This window comes from Salvelinus namaycush, unplaced genomic scaffold (assembly GCF_016432855.1).
Source record: "Salvelinus namaycush isolate Seneca unplaced genomic scaffold, SaNama_1.0 Scaffold1171, whole genome shotgun sequence".
Classification (NCBI taxonomy): Eukaryota; Metazoa; Chordata; class Actinopteri; order Salmoniformes; family Salmonidae; genus Salvelinus; species Salvelinus namaycush.
The window spans coordinates 36,402-54,026 of record NW_024057866.1 but is presented as its reverse complement, the minus strand read 5'-3'; the positions used below and the strand labels follow the sequence as shown (position 1 = coordinate 54,026).

General features: G+C 43.6%; 1 protein-coding gene across 1 annotated transcript in view; it reads left to right on the top strand.

Moving 5' to 3' along the window:
* The window catches only part of LOC120035977 (echinoderm microtubule-associated protein-like 6), a gene marked incomplete at both ends in the record, with an annotated part of 53,841 nt that overhangs the window by 10,597 nt on the left and 25,619 nt on the right, over positions 1-17,625 (top strand). The window contains 7 exons of the mRNA XM_038982465.1: positions 1,081-1,266; positions 1,634-1,769; positions 4,450-4,651; positions 5,445-5,582; positions 8,304-8,560; positions 17,022-17,234; positions 17,346-17,516. Of these exons, the coding sequence (XP_038838393.1) occupies positions 1,081-1,266; positions 1,634-1,769; positions 4,450-4,651; positions 5,445-5,582; positions 8,304-8,560; positions 17,022-17,234; positions 17,346-17,516 (1,303 nt within the window). The remainder of the gene's footprint in view (positions 1-1,080; positions 1,267-1,633; positions 1,770-4,449; positions 4,652-5,444; positions 5,583-8,303; positions 8,561-17,021; positions 17,235-17,345; positions 17,517-17,625) is intronic.

Sequence of the window (17,625 nt, the reverse complement as noted above, 5' to 3'; positions counted from 1 at the left end):
ACATGGAACCCAAAAGAGTTCTACCTGGAACCAAAAAAGGTTATCCTATGGAGACAGCCGAAGAACCCTTTTGGAACCCTTTTTTCTAAGAGTGTAGTACCATCTCCAGTTATGGTATGAGACATACATCTTTGAATTAACCGCTGTGAGCTTTATTAGAAACAAGCGCCATGCTATCTGCTCGGAGAAGATCAGGCTGGCTAGCAAATGAACAGTTGTGATTGAAGCAACGCATCTCCAAACGCTGATCTCTGTGCTCTTGTTCTTTCCCTCTTCGCTCTATCCTTTCCTGTCATTGTCCACCTTCTCTCTTTCTCATATTCTGTTTTATCCACCTCTCTCTACCTATCCTCCATCTTCTGTTTTATCCACCTCTCTCTATCTCTCCTCCATCTTCTGTTTTATCCACCCCTCTCTATCTCTCCTCCATCTTCTGTTTTATCCACCTCTCTCTATCTCTCCTCCATCTTCTGTTTTATCCACCTCTCTCTATCTTACCACCATTGCCTGTTTTATCCATCTCTCTCTATCTCTCCTCCATCTTCTGTTTCATCCACCTCTCTCTATCTCTCCTCCATCTTCTGTTTTATCCACCTCTCTCTATCTCTCCTCCATCTTCTGTTTTATCCACCTCTCTCTATCTCTCCTCCATCTTCTGTTTTATCCACCTCTCTCTATCTCTCCTCCATTGCCTGTTTTATCCACCTCTCTCTATCTCTCCTCCATCTTCTGTTTTATCCACCTCTCTCTATCTCTCCTCCATCTTCTGTTTTATCCACCTCTCTCTATCTCTCCTCCATCTTCTGTTTTATCCACCTCTCTCTATCTCTCCTCCATCTTCTGTTTTATCCACCTCTCTCTATCTCTCCTCTATCTTCTGTTTTATCCACCTCTCTCTATCTCTCCTCCATTGCCTGTTTTATCCACCTTTCTATTCATCTCTCCAATTTTTGTCTTTCACCTTTCCTTTCCCTCCTCTATCATTGCATACTTGTACTTCTATCTCATTCCCTGTCTCATCTCTCCTTCTTCTTTCACTCACTCGCCACCTCTGCATCTTCCCCCTCTCCATGTCTCTAGTTCTGGGCTCTCTGCGGGAACGCCTTGACGCCCAAACGGGGGATATTCGGGAAGACGGGGGACCTACAGACCATTCTGTGTGTTGCGTCGGCTAAAGATGATGTTACGTACTCTGGGGCGTTGAATGGGGATATCTACGTGTGGAAAGGACTGAACCTTATGCGCACGGTGCAGGCAGCTCATGGGGTGAGTGAAATACGTCACTCAAATTCTCAACACCCATTGGCTGTACACTTCCGGACATCCAAACTCCCGCTCCGGCTAAACCCAAACCTTCTCATGTCTATAATTGCGTACATCCATACACTGCAGCAACTCAATTCCCCTTCCCTGCCTATGAATCCCATCCCTGAAGCCTTTTGTAAATCTATAAGGTGTTGAAAAGCATTCAAAATGAGGATTTTGCCCCTTTTTTTGTCTCCAATACAGAAAATAGACTTTTTGACCCACACTCCGTCTGAAATCATATTCCTTTTCCAAGTACCTTTTTCTATGCACAGAACAGTTTGATAATCCCCTTGCCTAAAACTAAAGTTGACTTCACTGTGTGTAGGCTGGGATCTTCAGCATGTATGCCTGTGAGGAGGGCTTCGCGACGGGGGGACGTGACGGCTGTGTCAGGCTCTGGGACGTGGACTTCAAGCCTATCACTAAGATCGACCTTCGGGAAGCTGAGCAGGGGTATAAAGGTAGGCCTGTTTTAAGGCCTGGTTGAAGGCCTGGTTTAATCAACATGGGGCTCATTGGTTGATGAGCGTTAGCCCAACGTCACAGAGTCTAAGCGGTGTGCATTAGCCGATAGGCCCTTCACAGGTTCCCGGGAGATGCCAGAGAAGCAGGGGGCCAGAAGGCTGATCAAACCTTGTCAGGGTCCGCATGTTTTGTGCTTGTCCCTGTATTTTATTAGGATCCCCATTAGCTGTTGCTAAAGCAGCAGCTACTCTTCCTGGGGTCCACACAAAAGAGAGACTGGTATGCATAGTATTGATATTAGCCCTCTGATTACAGTGAATAGCAAGACGTGCTGCTCTGTTCTGGGCCAGATGCAGCTTAACTAGGTCCTTCTTTGCAGCACTTGACCACACGCCAGGACAATAATCAAGATAAGACAAAACTAGAGCCTGCAGGCTTTTTGGAGTGTGGTGTCAAAAAAGCAGAGCATATATTTTAATGGAGAGACAGAGGATGAGGGGCACATCTTTATAAGGAGATCCATCTAAGCTGACAGGGTTGTGTGTGCTGTCTATAGATTTAAGGGTCAGAGTCCACGCTTCTGATGCAGGGGTGTGTGAGCAGGTCGATCCAGACACTCATGTATGTGTACAGGGGTTAACATACTGTAACCAGTGAGTATGTGAAGGTCACTTAAGTCAGTGTGTTCTGCCTAATAGGGACTGATGTGTGTTCAGCTCATTGAGATCCCTGCCATGGTGTTTTATCAGCCTATCCCTGTGTATTTGAGTGAGTGAGTGAGTGAGTGAGTGAGTGAGTGAGTGAGTGAGTGAGTGAGTGAGTGAGTGAGTGAGTGAGTGAGTGAGTGAGTGAGTGAGTGAGTGAGTGAGTGAGTGAGTGAGTGAGTGAGTGAGTGAGTGAGTGAGTGAGTGAGTGAGTGAGTGAGTGAGTGAGTGAGTGAGTGAGTGAGTGAGTGAGTGAGTGAGTGAGAATCAAATATGTCAGATAGCGAGAGAGAGAGAATCAATGCCACTCATCCATTTCAATCCATCTGAGCCAGAGGAAGCCATGTTAGTCAAATCAGACAGAAAAATAAAAGATGGTTGGGTCTGAGAGAGTCTGTGCTGTATGGATGAAACAGAATAAAGGTTTCTAAACCATTGTGACAGATGACATTTAGTCAACTCCCTGTTTCTTTCTGCTCTATGCCTCCTGCTAAGTTGAGGAAACCATCAGTGGCACTCATGTATTATCAATGAGTCTCTTCTCGCTTCCCTTCCTTTGCTCCTCTGTTCTCCTCTCCTCTGTTCTGAGATGTGGCTGCTTGGCTGTTAGTGGTAGCTAGGGGCTGCTTGGCTGTTAGTGGTAGCTAGGGGCTGGTAAAAGCCCCATAAAGCTCTGTGTCCCCAGCCATCCCCGGGGGTGGGGAATACTAATATCTGACCTTTCACAGGAAAGTGACAGTTATAAAGGTTGTGGCCTTTCTGAAAGCCCCACAGACACCCTGGGATTAGATACTGGCCTTGTTGGGTGTTTGGTGGCCGGTCAAAGACCTTCGGAAATAAATATTGTAATATGAATCTTGATTGAGTTTAAATCGATCTTGTCGGTTTGGTCAGTAGGAATGTCATTATGCAAAAGGCATAACTTTTCCAAACGTAAATTAGTAAACCTTCATGACAGCTTGTGGCTCTAGATTAGAATGTTCTACAAATTATTTCTGTACCCTCTGTATTAAGGGATTTCCAACTTCTGTTCTTGAAAATTTTGCGTCCTTGTGAAGGTTTGATTCCCAACTGCAGATCGGTTTTAGAGAGAAGACATCTGAGATAAGTAATTACTTTTCAGAAATGGTTATTCCCCCCAGTGTATTGTGCAGCCAATTAACTCGAGTTATCTGGTTGCCAGGTATTTTATGTCCACACAGATTATGAGACTGGTTCGGTTGCAGGTACGCTGTTAGCCTATACATTTTTTTGTAGCTAGTTTCTGGTTGCCAGGTATTGTTTTATAATTGTTTTCATATCCTGTGATGTTATTGAGTTTTTAAATTATTTTTTAAAACTTTTATTTAACTAAGCAAGTCAGTTAAGAACAAATTCTTATTTACAATGATGGCCTACCCTTGTTATAACAATAGTCTGGGGATTTATAGCTGTGCTTCTACTGACTGAATTACAGACTCTTTAGTACTGATGAGGTGCATTGGGTGATGTCTTGCATTGGGTGATGTCTTGCATTGGGTGATGTCTTGCTGATGCCTTGCTTGCTTGAAATGGCTTCGCTGAAGAAGCTCAATCTGTTTCTCACTAGAGTTGTCTGCTTCATCTCTCTCTTCCCAAATGAAAGTCGACCTGTATCAGCCACACATTCTCCTTCTGAAATTTACTCTGTGAAAATCGGAACATTGTCTGAATATAATAGTTTCTAACTCTTGATTGAAGTGTAAAACATGATGAAGTGGATTGGATGCTACTCTTCATCACCTGCTGAAGAACGGGTGGGATTGCATTCGACCCACCACTTTTGTTATACATGACAGAGCATTCATTATTTGTCATGTCCTCTCTCTCTCCCTCTCTCTTTCTCTCTCTCTCTCTCTCTCTCTCTTTCTCTCTATCCATCTATCTTCCTCTCCCTCCCCCCCTCTCCCTCTCTCTCCCTCTCCCTCCTCCCTCTCTTCCATCTCTCTCTCAGGGCTGTCTATCCGTAGTGTGTGTTGGAGGGCAGACCGTATCCTGGCAGGGACGCAGGACAGTGAGATCTTTGAGGTGATGGTTCGGGACAGAGACAAGCCTCTGCTCATCATTCAGGGTCACTGTGAGGGAGAGCTCTGGGCTTTGGACGTCCACCCCAAGAAACCGCTCGCTGTGACCGGCAGTGACGATCGATCTGTACGGTCAGTATTATCTCCAGCAGCAATGTAGCAACGTACATCAATTCCCTCAGGAGCATCTTTATAGACCCAGTAGTTATCACCCAGGCCAACATCTCTGTCCATTCTATTTTAGTCCACCACTCCATCCAGACTTTTCATCTTAATCACATCCACTCAGTGAACCCTGACCTGCAGTACTACTCGTCCTGTTTGGTTCATTGGTTCTCCTCGCTCTCAGACAGCCCTTAATTTGTATGACACTGTTCTTCACATTTCTAACAGGGACAGTTGTAGGCTAGTTCAGAGCTACATATAGAGAAGACAAAGTGTCAGCTTGTGCAGGGGACAGATCATGCATAATGAGGCCTCACGTCTGCTATCAGTAGAACTGGATCAGTCCCTCCACAACACACACACAGACCCACACAACCCTGCTCTACCAGGAGAGACGGAGCTCTCTGAGGGCCCAATCAAGGAGCCAATTAGTCTCTGTCTCACAGACACACACGCACACACATACACGCTCACAAGCCCGAGTGCACACACATGCGCACACACCATAATAAACACACACACATACACCTCCTGCATCTCAGCAACTTAATTCAACTTAATTCAACTTAATTCAACTTAATTCAAGCCTTCACCCTGCAGCTGAAACTAGCTCATTAAAACTTCTGTCACTTAACTACTACTCATATAATTTACTCTATTAGGACTGTCTCTACAGAGGCAATGTTCATAGCTGAAACTGTGCTGATTGGTCACGACTGTGTGTGTGTGTGTGTTGTGTGTGTGTGTGTGGTGTTTTCAGGATGTGGAGCCTGGCAGACCACACCCTGATAGCTCGCTGTAACATGGAAGAGGCTGTCCGCAGTGTGGCCTTCAGCCACGATGGCTCTCAGCTTGCTCTTGGCATGAAGGACGGCTCCTTCACTGTGCTCCAAGTCAGGTACTGCTAACAGCTTTAGTCCCTAGAGAATCTTCATTTGATCACCCGGTATTTGGAGGAAATGCAAACTTGTAGTGTATTCAAGGTTTAAAAAGGCTTCTAAGATTTTTAATTTCCTTGATTTTATTGAAATGACGTGGAAACAACATTGATTCAACCACTGTGTGCCCAGCAGGTTGAATTATGCCAAAGCTGGTGAAAGTATTTTCAGCATCAAACTCTTCAGATACATCTTGTAAAGAAGGGCCATAAAGTTATGAAACCTAGCCTACAGTGGGCCAAAACCTCAGGTTTAAACAGTCCCATATTGAGATGCTTAATTCATCACTTAAAGCCTGATTGAAGGCCTCAGTTTAATTTACTCCCCAGCAGACCCAGTGTGCAGGCCTGCATTTTCCATTAAGTTATAGTAAATTGGTCCGCAGTGCTGTTAATCAATACTTTTTGAAGTGGCTAATCCCCACGCTGCACTTTGAAGTGAGCAGCGCTCCTGATTTGTATTCAGTCTATTAGAAATGAGTGAGCTTACAGCAGCAGAAACAGCTTTTTATGATTGGATTGAATTTCTGTTGCCTGGGGCTATGTTTTATTGTGCTGTATGGTTTTGACTGAGAGACGGTATGTTTAGAAGGGTTTGACTTGTTACTTTGACTTTTTATTCACCTCATCGTTGGCTATAGCTGTTGGCTGATTATTGAGCCACATAGTGCACTGTATACCTTGATATTCCCCATAGGCTATTCCCTATAATTACTGTTCACCATATCTAATGGTTAGGAGTTTTTCAGGATAGGAGACACCCATCACTGGCACCATGATTAACAATTACAGCACGTTGTTAGAATATGAAGCCATACTGTCTAGCCATCCTGCGATTACATACTCCCCCCATCTAAAATGACCAGTCAAAAATGAGTTAATCAAGTCTGGGCTGGTAAAATTGCTTTTGTGTGGGAGCAGCAGGTGTGATAAGACTGTGGTGGTTTCATTGTAATGCCTCCTCCGCAGAGAGAGACAGTAGGAGGACGAGTCTAGTGGCGAGGCTGCCTCATTGTTTCAGCTGGCTTTACAAATAACAAGCAGAAGGTAGCGCTGTGCTATGCATCACTGCTGGATTTCTGAAAATGCTACTAACGGGAGGTTACATGCATCTGCATATTAAAGCAAACTTGCTAGTAACAAAAAACCCACAAGAATAAACCAGCTGATCAGTTGATCTCTCGTTGTTACCGAGTCACGTGATTATGACAGCTGACAGCTGCATCCAGGACCCAGTTTGGGAACGCCTGGGGTAAACACAGCCTTATAAGAATGTAGATGGCCTACATTTCATTCAAACGTTTCACCTTAAATAGCTAAATAATGTAATATATGCCATTTCAAATAACTCTATTAGCCTACATTTTCATTTGATAAAATAAAATAAAATATAGATTAGTTACATATTTCAAATAGGCACTGTCCAGGGATATTTTACCCCCGATCTTGATAAGAAATGACCAAATGACCATCAGATAATTTTCCTTGAAAGACAGTATTTAATGCAGGGGTGCAACTTTCACATTTTTGTCCCCCCAGTTTTATCATTGGAATGTGATACAAAACGAGGGAACAGTGTGCTTTAGGACCATGCGGATGTCTCTGAGCGGTCGGGTAGGCTGTTTGGAGTGTTTATCCGACTGGATACAAAGTTATATATATATATATCATATCCCCCCACTTCTAAAACCAAAGTTACGCCCCTGATTTAATGGATTACATCAACTGGAAACAAATCAAATAATAAGAGTAGGCTACACCAACATTATTTTTCCATTCATACAACATGTCGGATAATTGCCACAGTAGATTTGCTGTGGTAAACAAGGAAATACTTATTTCAGTTGTGCAGAATTATTGTCAAATAGATCAATCGCCCTAGGTCTGCTCATCGTTGTTCCGATGATAATACCCACCAGAGGGCGAACACATCTTCAGAGACTTTGGTAGCAAGGACTAAAGTAGCATTTCCCTAACTCTGTCCTTGGGACCCCAAAGGGTGCATGTTTTGGTTTTTGCCCAAGTACTACACAGCTCATTCAAACAACTAATCATCAAGCTTTGAAAATGTAATCAACTGTGTAGTATTAGGGCAAAAACCTAAATGTGGGGTCCCAAGGATTGAGTTTGGGAAACGCTGGACTAAATTAACGCTGACATCAGATTTAGGGAGTGTTAATGAGGTGACCAATAATGGTTCCAATTGAGATCAGCTCTGCGGAGGAATTTAGTGCGTATTGATGTTTTAGCGAGAGATCAGCTGATGATCATCTGGTGGCCATTGATGGTTGCAATTGGCCCATAATGACAATGAACGGACCCAGTCCATCTGCTATTGCTCACTGGCTGAGTTTACACAGGTAGCCCAAATGTGATATATTTTTCACTAATTTGACCAATCAGATCAGCTCTGAAAAAGGTCTGATGTCAAAATATCTGATGTGATTGATCAAAAGATCAGAATTAGACTGCCTGTCTAAACAAAGCCACTAGGTAGACGGATGAGCTAGCCAGCCAACCTTCTGTACAGAGCCGAGGAATTCACTCTTTTCTTTCTATCTGTCTCTCTCCCTCACTCTTTCTCTTTTGCTGATTTGCTCTCTTTTTCTCTCTCTCTCTCTTCCCCTCCATCTCTCTTCCCTCCCTCTCATCCACCCTCCCACTCCTCTCTCTCTCTCCCAGGGACATGACGGAGGTGGTACACATTAAAGACAGGAAGGAAGTGATTCATGAGATGAAGTTTTCTCCGGATGGCAGCTACCTGGCCGTGGGCTCTAATGACGGCCTGGTGGATGTGTACGCCGTGGCGCAGCGCTACAAGAAGGTGGGTGAGTGCAACAAGTCCTCCAGCTTCATCACCCACCTGGACTGGTCCATCGACAGCAAGTTCCTCCAGAGCAACGACGGGGCGGGAGAACGCCTCTTCTACAGGATGCCAAGTGAGTGAATCAACGCCACCGGTGAATGACCCTGTGTCTTTCCTCTGAACTAGGCCATGATAACCATGATATAACTCCTATTACCTCAACTTGCTGTGAACACAATCAGTGATTAAATCTGATGTTTCTTGTTTCCTTATCGGGAGAAGTTACATAAACAGATCACACAGCAATCAGCTTGACAGTAAACAGCAATTAGGCCCATGAAGGTGGTTCACAGCTAGCTTATCGCCATGCCAAGCAAGCCCTGTTACACACACACCAGCAATCTTCACATCACGTCCGGCTTAAACATCCATCGACGTGATTATGCAATAGTTTCTTCTGATTCAGAGTGGCAGGTAGCCTAGTGGATAGAGCGGTGGGCAAGGAACTGAAAGGTCGCTGGTTTCGAATACCTGAGACGACAACCCAAATTGGCTCCAGGGGCGCTGTGCTACTATGGCTGACCCTGTAAAACAACACATTCCACTGCACCTACAGTACCAGTCAAAAGTTTGGACACACCTACTCGTTCAAGAATTGTTTTTTATTTGGACTATTTTCTACATTGTAGAATAATAGTGAAGACATCAAAACTATGAAATAACACATATGGAATCATGTAGTAACCAAAAAAGTGTTAAACAAATCAAAATATATTTTATATTTGAGATTCTTCAAAGTAGCCACCCTTTGCCTTGATTACAGCTTTGCACACACATTCTCTCAACCAGCTTCATGAGGTAGTCACCTGGAATGCATTTCAATTAACAGGTGTGCTTTGTTAAAAGTGAATTTGTGGAATTTCCTTCTTAATGCGTTGTGTTGTGACAAGGTAGGAGTGGTATACAGAAGATAGCCCTATTTGGTAAAACAGCTCAAATAAGCAAAGAGAAACAACAGTCCATCATGACTTTAACATATGAAGGTCAGTCAATGTGGAAAATTTCAAGAACTTTGAAAGTTTCTTCAAGTGCAATCACAAAAACCATCAAATCAGACCTTACAGTGAAATGCTTACTTACAAGCCCTTAAACAACAATGCAGTTTGGAGAAAATACAACAAAAAAAGTAAGAGATAAGAATATCAAATAATTAAAGAGCAGCAGTAAATAACAATAGCGGGGCTATATACAGGGGGTACCGGTACAGAGTCAATGTGCGGGGGCACTGGTGTCGAGGTAATTGAGGTAAAATGTATATGTAGGTAGTGTTATTAAAGTGACTATGCATAGATAATAACAGAGAGTAGCAGCAGCGTAGAAGGGGGGGGGGGGGGGGGGGGGGTGAAAATAGTCTGGGTAGCCATTTGATTAGCTGTTCAGGAGTCTTATGGCTTGGGGGTAGAAGATGTTTAAAAGCCTTTTGGACCTAGACTTGGCGCTCCGGTATCGCTTTCCGTGCGATAGCAGAGAGAACAGTCTATGACTAGGGTGGCTGGAGTCTTTGACAATTTTTAGGGCCTTCCTCTGACACCGCCTTGTATAGAGGTCCTGGAGGGCAGAAGCTTGACCCCAGTGATGTACTGGGCTGTACGTATTACCCTCTGTAGGCCCTTGCGGTCGGAGGCCGAGCAGTTGCCATACCAGGTAGTGATGCAACCCATCAGGACTCTCTCCATTGTGCAGCTGTAAAACCTTTTGAGGATCTGAGGACCCATGCCAAATCTTTTGAGCACGCACCCCTGAGGGGCCCCCGTGTTGAGGATCAGCGTGGCGGATGTGTTTTTACCTACCCTTACCACCTGGGGGCGGCCCATCAGGAAGTCCAGGATCCAGTTGCAGAGGGAGGTGTTTAGTCCCAGGGTCCTAATCTTAGTGATGAGCTTTGAGGGCACTATGGTGTGATGTGTGATGGCGCCGGAGGGGATGGCTGCCGTCTTATCGGCTCTTAACCAACCATGCTATATTGTTTATTTTTTTGCGTTGTTCTTCACTTCTTTTGTACATAATGTTGCTGCTACCATCTCTTATGACCAAAAAGTGCTTCTGGACATCAGAACTGCGATTACTCACCTCAGATTAGACAAAGAGTTTTTCATCAATGAGTCAGACAGGAGGGAGATACTACAGACACCCGACCAGGCCCAGATTCCCGTCATTCGCTGGAGAAGAAAATTGAGATTTTGCGAAAAAAGATCAGGGTGAAAATCAGGTGAGAATCAGGCGACGAGCACCTAATCTGCCTTTGCCTTCCGTCCTGCTAGCTAACGTTCAATCGCTGGAAAATAAATGGGATGAACTGAAAGCACGTATATCCTACCAATGGGACATTAAAAACTGTAATATCTTATGTTTCACTGAGTCATGGCTGAACGACGACATTAAGAACATACAGCTGGCAGGTTACCTCTGGTAAGACACGGGGCGGGGGCCTATGCATATATGTAAACAACAGCTGGTGCATGATATCTAAGGAAGTCTTGAGGTTTTGCTCGCCTGAGGTAGAGTATCTCATGATAAGCTGTAGACGACACTATCTACCGAGAGTTTACGTCTGTATTTTTCGTAGCTGTACCACATACCACCACAGACCGATGCTGGCACTAAAACCGCACTCAATGAGCTGTATACCGCCATAAGCAAACAGGAAAACGCTCATCCAGAGGCGGCGCTCCTAGTGGCCGGGAACTTTAATGCAGGGAAACTTAAATCAGTTTTACCTCATTTCTATCAGCATGTTAAATGTGCAACCAGTGGGAGAAAAAAATCTAGATCACCTTTAATCCACACAGAGACACGTACAAAGCTCTCCCTCGCCCTCCATTTGGCAAATCTGACCATAATTCTATCCTCCTGATTTCTGCTTACAAGCTCAAATTAAAGCAGGAAGCACCAGTGACTCGATCTATAAAAAAGTGGTCAGATGAAGCAGATGCTAAATTACAGGACTGTTTTGCTAGCACAGACTGGAATATGTTCCGGGATTCTTCCGATGGCATTGAAGAGTACACCACATCAGTCACTGGCTTTATCAAAAGTGCATCGAGGACGTCGTCCCCACAGTGACTGTACGTACATACCCCAACCAGAAGCCATGGATTACAGGCAACATTTGCACTGAGCTAAAGGGTAGAGCTGCCGCTTTCAAGGAACGGGACTCTAACCCGGAAGCTAATAAGAAATCCTGCTATGCCCTCCGATGAACCATCAAACAGGCAAAGCGTCAATACAGGATTAAGATCAAATCGTACTACACCGGCTCCGACGTTCGTCGGATGCAGCAGGGCTTGCAAATTATTACAGACTACAAAGGGAAGCACAGCTGATAGCTACTCAGTGACACGAGCCTACCAGACGAGCTAAATGACTTCTATGCTCGCTTCGAGACAAGTAACACTGAAACATGCATGAGAGCATCAGCTGTTCTGGACGACTGTGTGATCACGCTCTCCGCAGCCGATGTGAGTAAGACCTTTAAACAGGTCAACATTCACAAGGCCGCAGGGCCAGACAGATTACCAGGACGTGTACTCCGAGCATGCGCTGACCAACTGGCAAGTGTCTTCACTGACATTTTCAACCTCTCCCTGTCTGAGTCTGTATTACCAACATGTTTCAAGCAGACCACCATAGTCCCTGTGCCCAAGAGGACTACGGTAAACTGCCTAAATGACTACTGCCCAGTAGCACTCACCTCTGTAGCCATGAAATGCTTTGAAAGGCTGGTCATAGCTCACATCAACACATTATCTCAGAAACCCTAGACCCACTCCAATTTGCATACTGCACCAACAGATCCACAGATGATGCAATTTCTATTGCACTCCACACTGCCCTTTCACTCCTAGACAAAAGGAACACCAATGTGAGAATGCTATTCATTGACTACAGCTCAGCATTCAACACCAAGCGTTATGATGAAACTGGCTCTCATGAGGACCGCCACTGGAAAGGAAGACCCAGAGTTACCTCTGCTGCAGAGGATCGTTTGCACAAAAAAAAAAATACAATGATGGAAAGACCTGTGTGTTGTCCTTGTTAATGCAGACAGAGAAGAGCTCCAACTTCTTAATCAAAGCCTCAATTTTGTTCCGCACATTGAGGATAGTTGAGGAGAGTCCCTGTAATCCTAGATTCAGATCATTCAGGCGAGAAAAAACATCACCTAGATAGGACAGTCATGTGAGAAACTCGTCATCGTGCAAGCGGTCAGACAAGTGAAAATTATGGTCAGTAAAGAAAACTTTAAGCTCGTCTCTCAATTTAAAAAAAACGTGTCAATACTTTGCCCCTTGATAACCAGCGCACTTCTGTATGTTGTAAAAGCGTTACATGTTCGCTGCCCATATCATTGCATAGTGCAGAAAATACACGAGAGTTCAGGGGCCTTGCTTTAACAAAGTTAACCATTTTCACTGTAGTGTCCAAAACATCTTTCAAGCTGTCAGGCATTCCCTTGGCAGTAAGAGCCTCTCGGTAGAAGCTGCAGTGTACCCAAGTGGCGTCGGGAGCAACTGCTTGCACGCGTGTTACCACTCCACTATGTCTCCCTGTCATGGCTTTTGCGCCATCAGTACAGATACCAACACATCCTGACCACCAAAGTCCATTTGGTGTCACAAAGCTGTCTAGTACTTTAAAAATATCCTTGCCTGTTGTCCTGGTTTCCAGTGGTTTGCAGAAGAGGATGTCTTCCTTAATTGACCCCCCATAAACGTAACGGACATATACCAGGAGCCAGGCCCACCGCGTCTGTTGACTCATCCAGCTATAACGCATAGAATTCACTGGCTTGTATGCGAAGCAGTAATTGTTTCAAAACCATGTCACTGATGTGTCGTGAAACCATGTCACTGATGTGTCGTGTTATTTGATGAAGGCGTATAGTTTATTTGGCTTTTTCCCCCAGCATTGTCCCAGCCATATCCGCTTGCCTGTCCTAGCCACTCAGTAGCTCACCATATAAGACGCTTCTAGCCCCATCTTATTAATGGTATCTGTTGCTTTTATACATGTCTTACTACTCGAAAGTTGTCTTAATTCTCACTCAAAAAACTACCGTGGCTTATTTTTGACATTGGCATGTTTTGTTTCATCAAGTTGTGAGATAGTACTTTTGCACATATAACACACTGTGTCTGAGGAAAGGCACTACTCCCAATATAAGTGAACCCCAAATCAAAGTAGTTCTCATCATATTTGTGCCTGTTCGGTGCTTTCCCAGGTAAGGGGGCAGTAGCTCTTCGGCTGCATCAGATTCACAAATGTCAGTGTCCATGCTAGCTGGGCTAACAACAAATGTAGAATTACTGATGCAAGCATTGGATGTGCTCGTGGAAGCAGAACAACTTGTGTCGTCGACAGGTGCGGGTGTAGTACTGCTGGTAGTAGCAGTACTATCAGTAGAGCTGGTATGTGTCTCTATGGACACAGGCCTTACTTTTTTTTTTACAATTTATCAATTTTCGAGCAAATGGAAGGAGCAGCAGCTACGTTTGGCTACATATGGACCGTTAGTGGAATTCCTGCGAGAGACGAACGGTTAATGTGATTGGATGTTAATTATTTGACTAGGCTACCTGTATTTGACATTGTGTTGTTATTTCTCTGAACACTAGATGGTTTAATTGTATTTTTGGCAATGAAACGAGGCTACTCAGGTGAGAAAAAAACCTCACCCTAATGTATAGCCCCGTTGGAAAATATAAATGGACTGTTTGAAAATGTGAAGAAATGTTTTTTTGAAATGTTGAATCACATTTTTATTTGGCGTACCCCGGACGGCAATGCTCTAGACAGCTGCACAAGCCTCCCAGTCACTACATAACCACTGTCTGCACACACACACGCTTGCCTCGCTCAGCTTACACTATGTGTTTGGAGAGCTGTGAGAAAAGCCCTGTCCAAGTGGGTGACTCAGCATTGCTCCAGGGTGTTTTGTGTCAGCAGACAGACAGGCTGTCTACACTGACTATCAGGAGGGCAACAGGTGACACTGCTGAGCAGACATGGGAGAGAGAAATAGAGTTTGGTTGCACTTACATTTTTACTGTACATTTTCCTGGTATTTACTAGGGAAAATATTTGATATCAATGGGTACTTTATTATCCTTAAACATTACCTCAACGTGTTTATTTATTTGTGTTTGTTGCTTCACCTGATCCGTCTTTTTAACATTGCATTATTTTGCAATTATAAAAGCCAAGGGAATATTCTCTTAGAAAGTCAATTAGTTACATTAATAAATCAAGTTTTGAAGCATGGTAGATTTTCTCATTTCACTTGTACCATAGGGATGATAGATTACTCCTTCCCTGAGGGTTAGACTAACAAACCGCACGTACACACACATACATACGCACGCATGCACACCGACAAGAACACTCTGGCCTGCTGAGAATCCCAATTAAAAAAGGAACTCCACAGGTGATCCAAGCTTTGGACAGAAAAGAGCTTCCAGCTCTAGGCTTTGTTTACATTTCTATTTGGTTTAACTTATGCATCAATAGCTGAGATGCATAAAGATGGCGGCCGTTATGTACTTACTACAAATTCCTAATTTTGCTACAGTAAGTTCACTGTATTGTACATTACTCTCGGTTACTCTTTTTTTGTATGTACAGTATCAGTCAAAAGTTTGGACACACCTACTCATTCAAGGGTTTTTCTTTATTTTCAGACATCAAAACTATGAAATAACACATGGAATCATATAGTAACCAAAAAAGTGTCAAACAAATAAAAAATATATTTTATATTTGAGATTCTGATATGAGAATTAAGTTCTCCTGTTCATTAACCAATTCAATTGAATTACTCAGTCTGCGCTATCAGGATTTGTATGATACTGATAGAAATAAAACAGACAGAGGCCCAGTCTACAATAAACGTTTATTCACGGAACGTTCTGACGTGCACAGTACAAAGACCTTCAATTTATAGTGACACACATACTTCCACACAAACCATCAAATCCGCCCGCCAATAGAGATTAGGGGAGTTCGTGAGAATAGCGTCTCCCTGCCCTCCCCTAAGATAGGGAGAGACCTGGGACTGGGAAGTTCTCAGTGTCCCACCCAAGGTCGGCCCCGAATCTGGCTCAGACAGACAGTCTGTTATCAAGATACTAGACACATTGTCCCCAAAACATTGATTCTGACTAAGAACTACACTCCAGGATATATTATTATTCCCCTGACTAAAACCATCACACAGTATTATAATAATCGAATGATTCTAACACTTACATAAATGCCTTATAATAATCTAATGATTCAAATCAATTTCATACAATTATATGGCTAATCAATTTCATACAATCACATGGTTTCAGACTTATGGTTTCAGGAGTGTAATATTCTAATAATTTATTAAAACACATTTCCTTATCAGATTCTTCAAAGTAGCCATCCTTTGCCATGATGACAGCTTTGCACACTCTTGGCATTCTCTCAACCAGCTTCATGAGGTAATCACCTGGAATGCATTTCAATTAACAGGAGTGCCTTGTTAACAGTTCATTTGTGGAATTTCCTTCTTAATGCGTTTGAGCCAATCAGTTGTGTTGTGACAAGGTAGGGGTGGTATACAGAAGATAGCCCTATTTGGTAAAAGAGAAACGACAGGTCGGTCAATGCGGAACATTTCAAAAACGTTGATGTTTCTTCAAGTGCAGTCGCAAAAACCATCAAGCACTATGATGAAACTGGCCCTCATGAGGGCTGCCACAGGAAAGGAAGACCCAGTGTCACCACTGCTGCAGAGGATAAGTTCATTAGAGTTACCAGCCTCAGAAATTGCAGACCAAATAAATTCTTCACAGAGTTCAAGTAACAGATACATCTCAACATCAACTGTTCAGAGGAGACTGTGTGAATCAGGCCTTCATGGCCGAATTGCTGCAAAGAAACCACTACTAAAAGACACCAATAAGAAGAAGCAACACGAGCAATGGACATTAGACCGGTGTAAATCTGTCCTTTGGTCTGTTGATTCCATATGTGGTATTTCATAGTTTTGATGTCTTCACTATTATTCTACAATGTAAAAAAATTATGAAGAATCCTTGAATGAGTAGATGTGTCCAAACTTTGACTAGTACTGTATATTAGAACAGTATACATGATCCCAATTTTTGCGTCAAGATGCTGTCAATTTGAAAAACCAGGAAGTAAATTGTGCTGATTTATTGGCATATTGAACCATGTCGCACGCCTTAGTTTAAAACCTCAATGGATACTGCTAAAACAATGACGTCATATCTGAATTCTGCCATCTTTATGCATGTTCACCATTAAAGCCCTCATTAATACAGGAACAGAGGTTGTGTGTCTTAACACCTTCACTCATGTTTATGTCATCTTTACTTGTTTATTTAATGTCTTTTAGTTCTGACTAAGAACCTTAGCAGCGAGGTTAGTAGAGCTTTAACATAGTCACCATTATTTTAAAGTGTGATTATTTATGCAGAACAACCTGGTTTTACCTGTAAGATTCTGCCCATGTTAGTCCTCCATCCTGTTTTTCTCCCTTGAAGTTGGGAAGCACCTGACCACTAAGGAGGAGGTAAAAGGGATCCACTGGAGCTCGTGGACGAGTGTGATTGGTCCAGAGGTGAGTGGGATCTGGCCCAAGTACACCAACATCAGTGACATAAACTCTGTGGACGCCAACTACTGCAGCGCTGTGCTGGTTGCTGGAGATGACTTTGGCCTGGTCAAACTGTTCCGCTTCCCCTGCCTAAAGAAAGGTCAGTAAATGTTTTTGCAAATATACAATTTTGAGAAAAGGAATTATGTTGAACACTCCCCTTCTCTCATTTTATTTTGACTAGTTTTTCTTTGCCTGATGTTGTGCACAGGGGCAAAATTCAAAAAGTACATTGGCCACTCGGCCCACGTGACCAACGTGCACTGGTCTCACGACCTGCAGTGGGTGTTGACCACCGGCGGGTCCGACCATTCTGTGTTCCAGTGGAAGTTCCTGCCTGAGGGCATCATGAATGGAGGACTGGAGACCAGTATACCACAAGGTACAGTATACTGAGAGTATAAAACATTAAAAACACCTTCCTAATATTGAGTTGCACCCCATCCCTTTTGCCCTCAGAACAGCCTCAATTCGTTGGGCATGGATTGTTT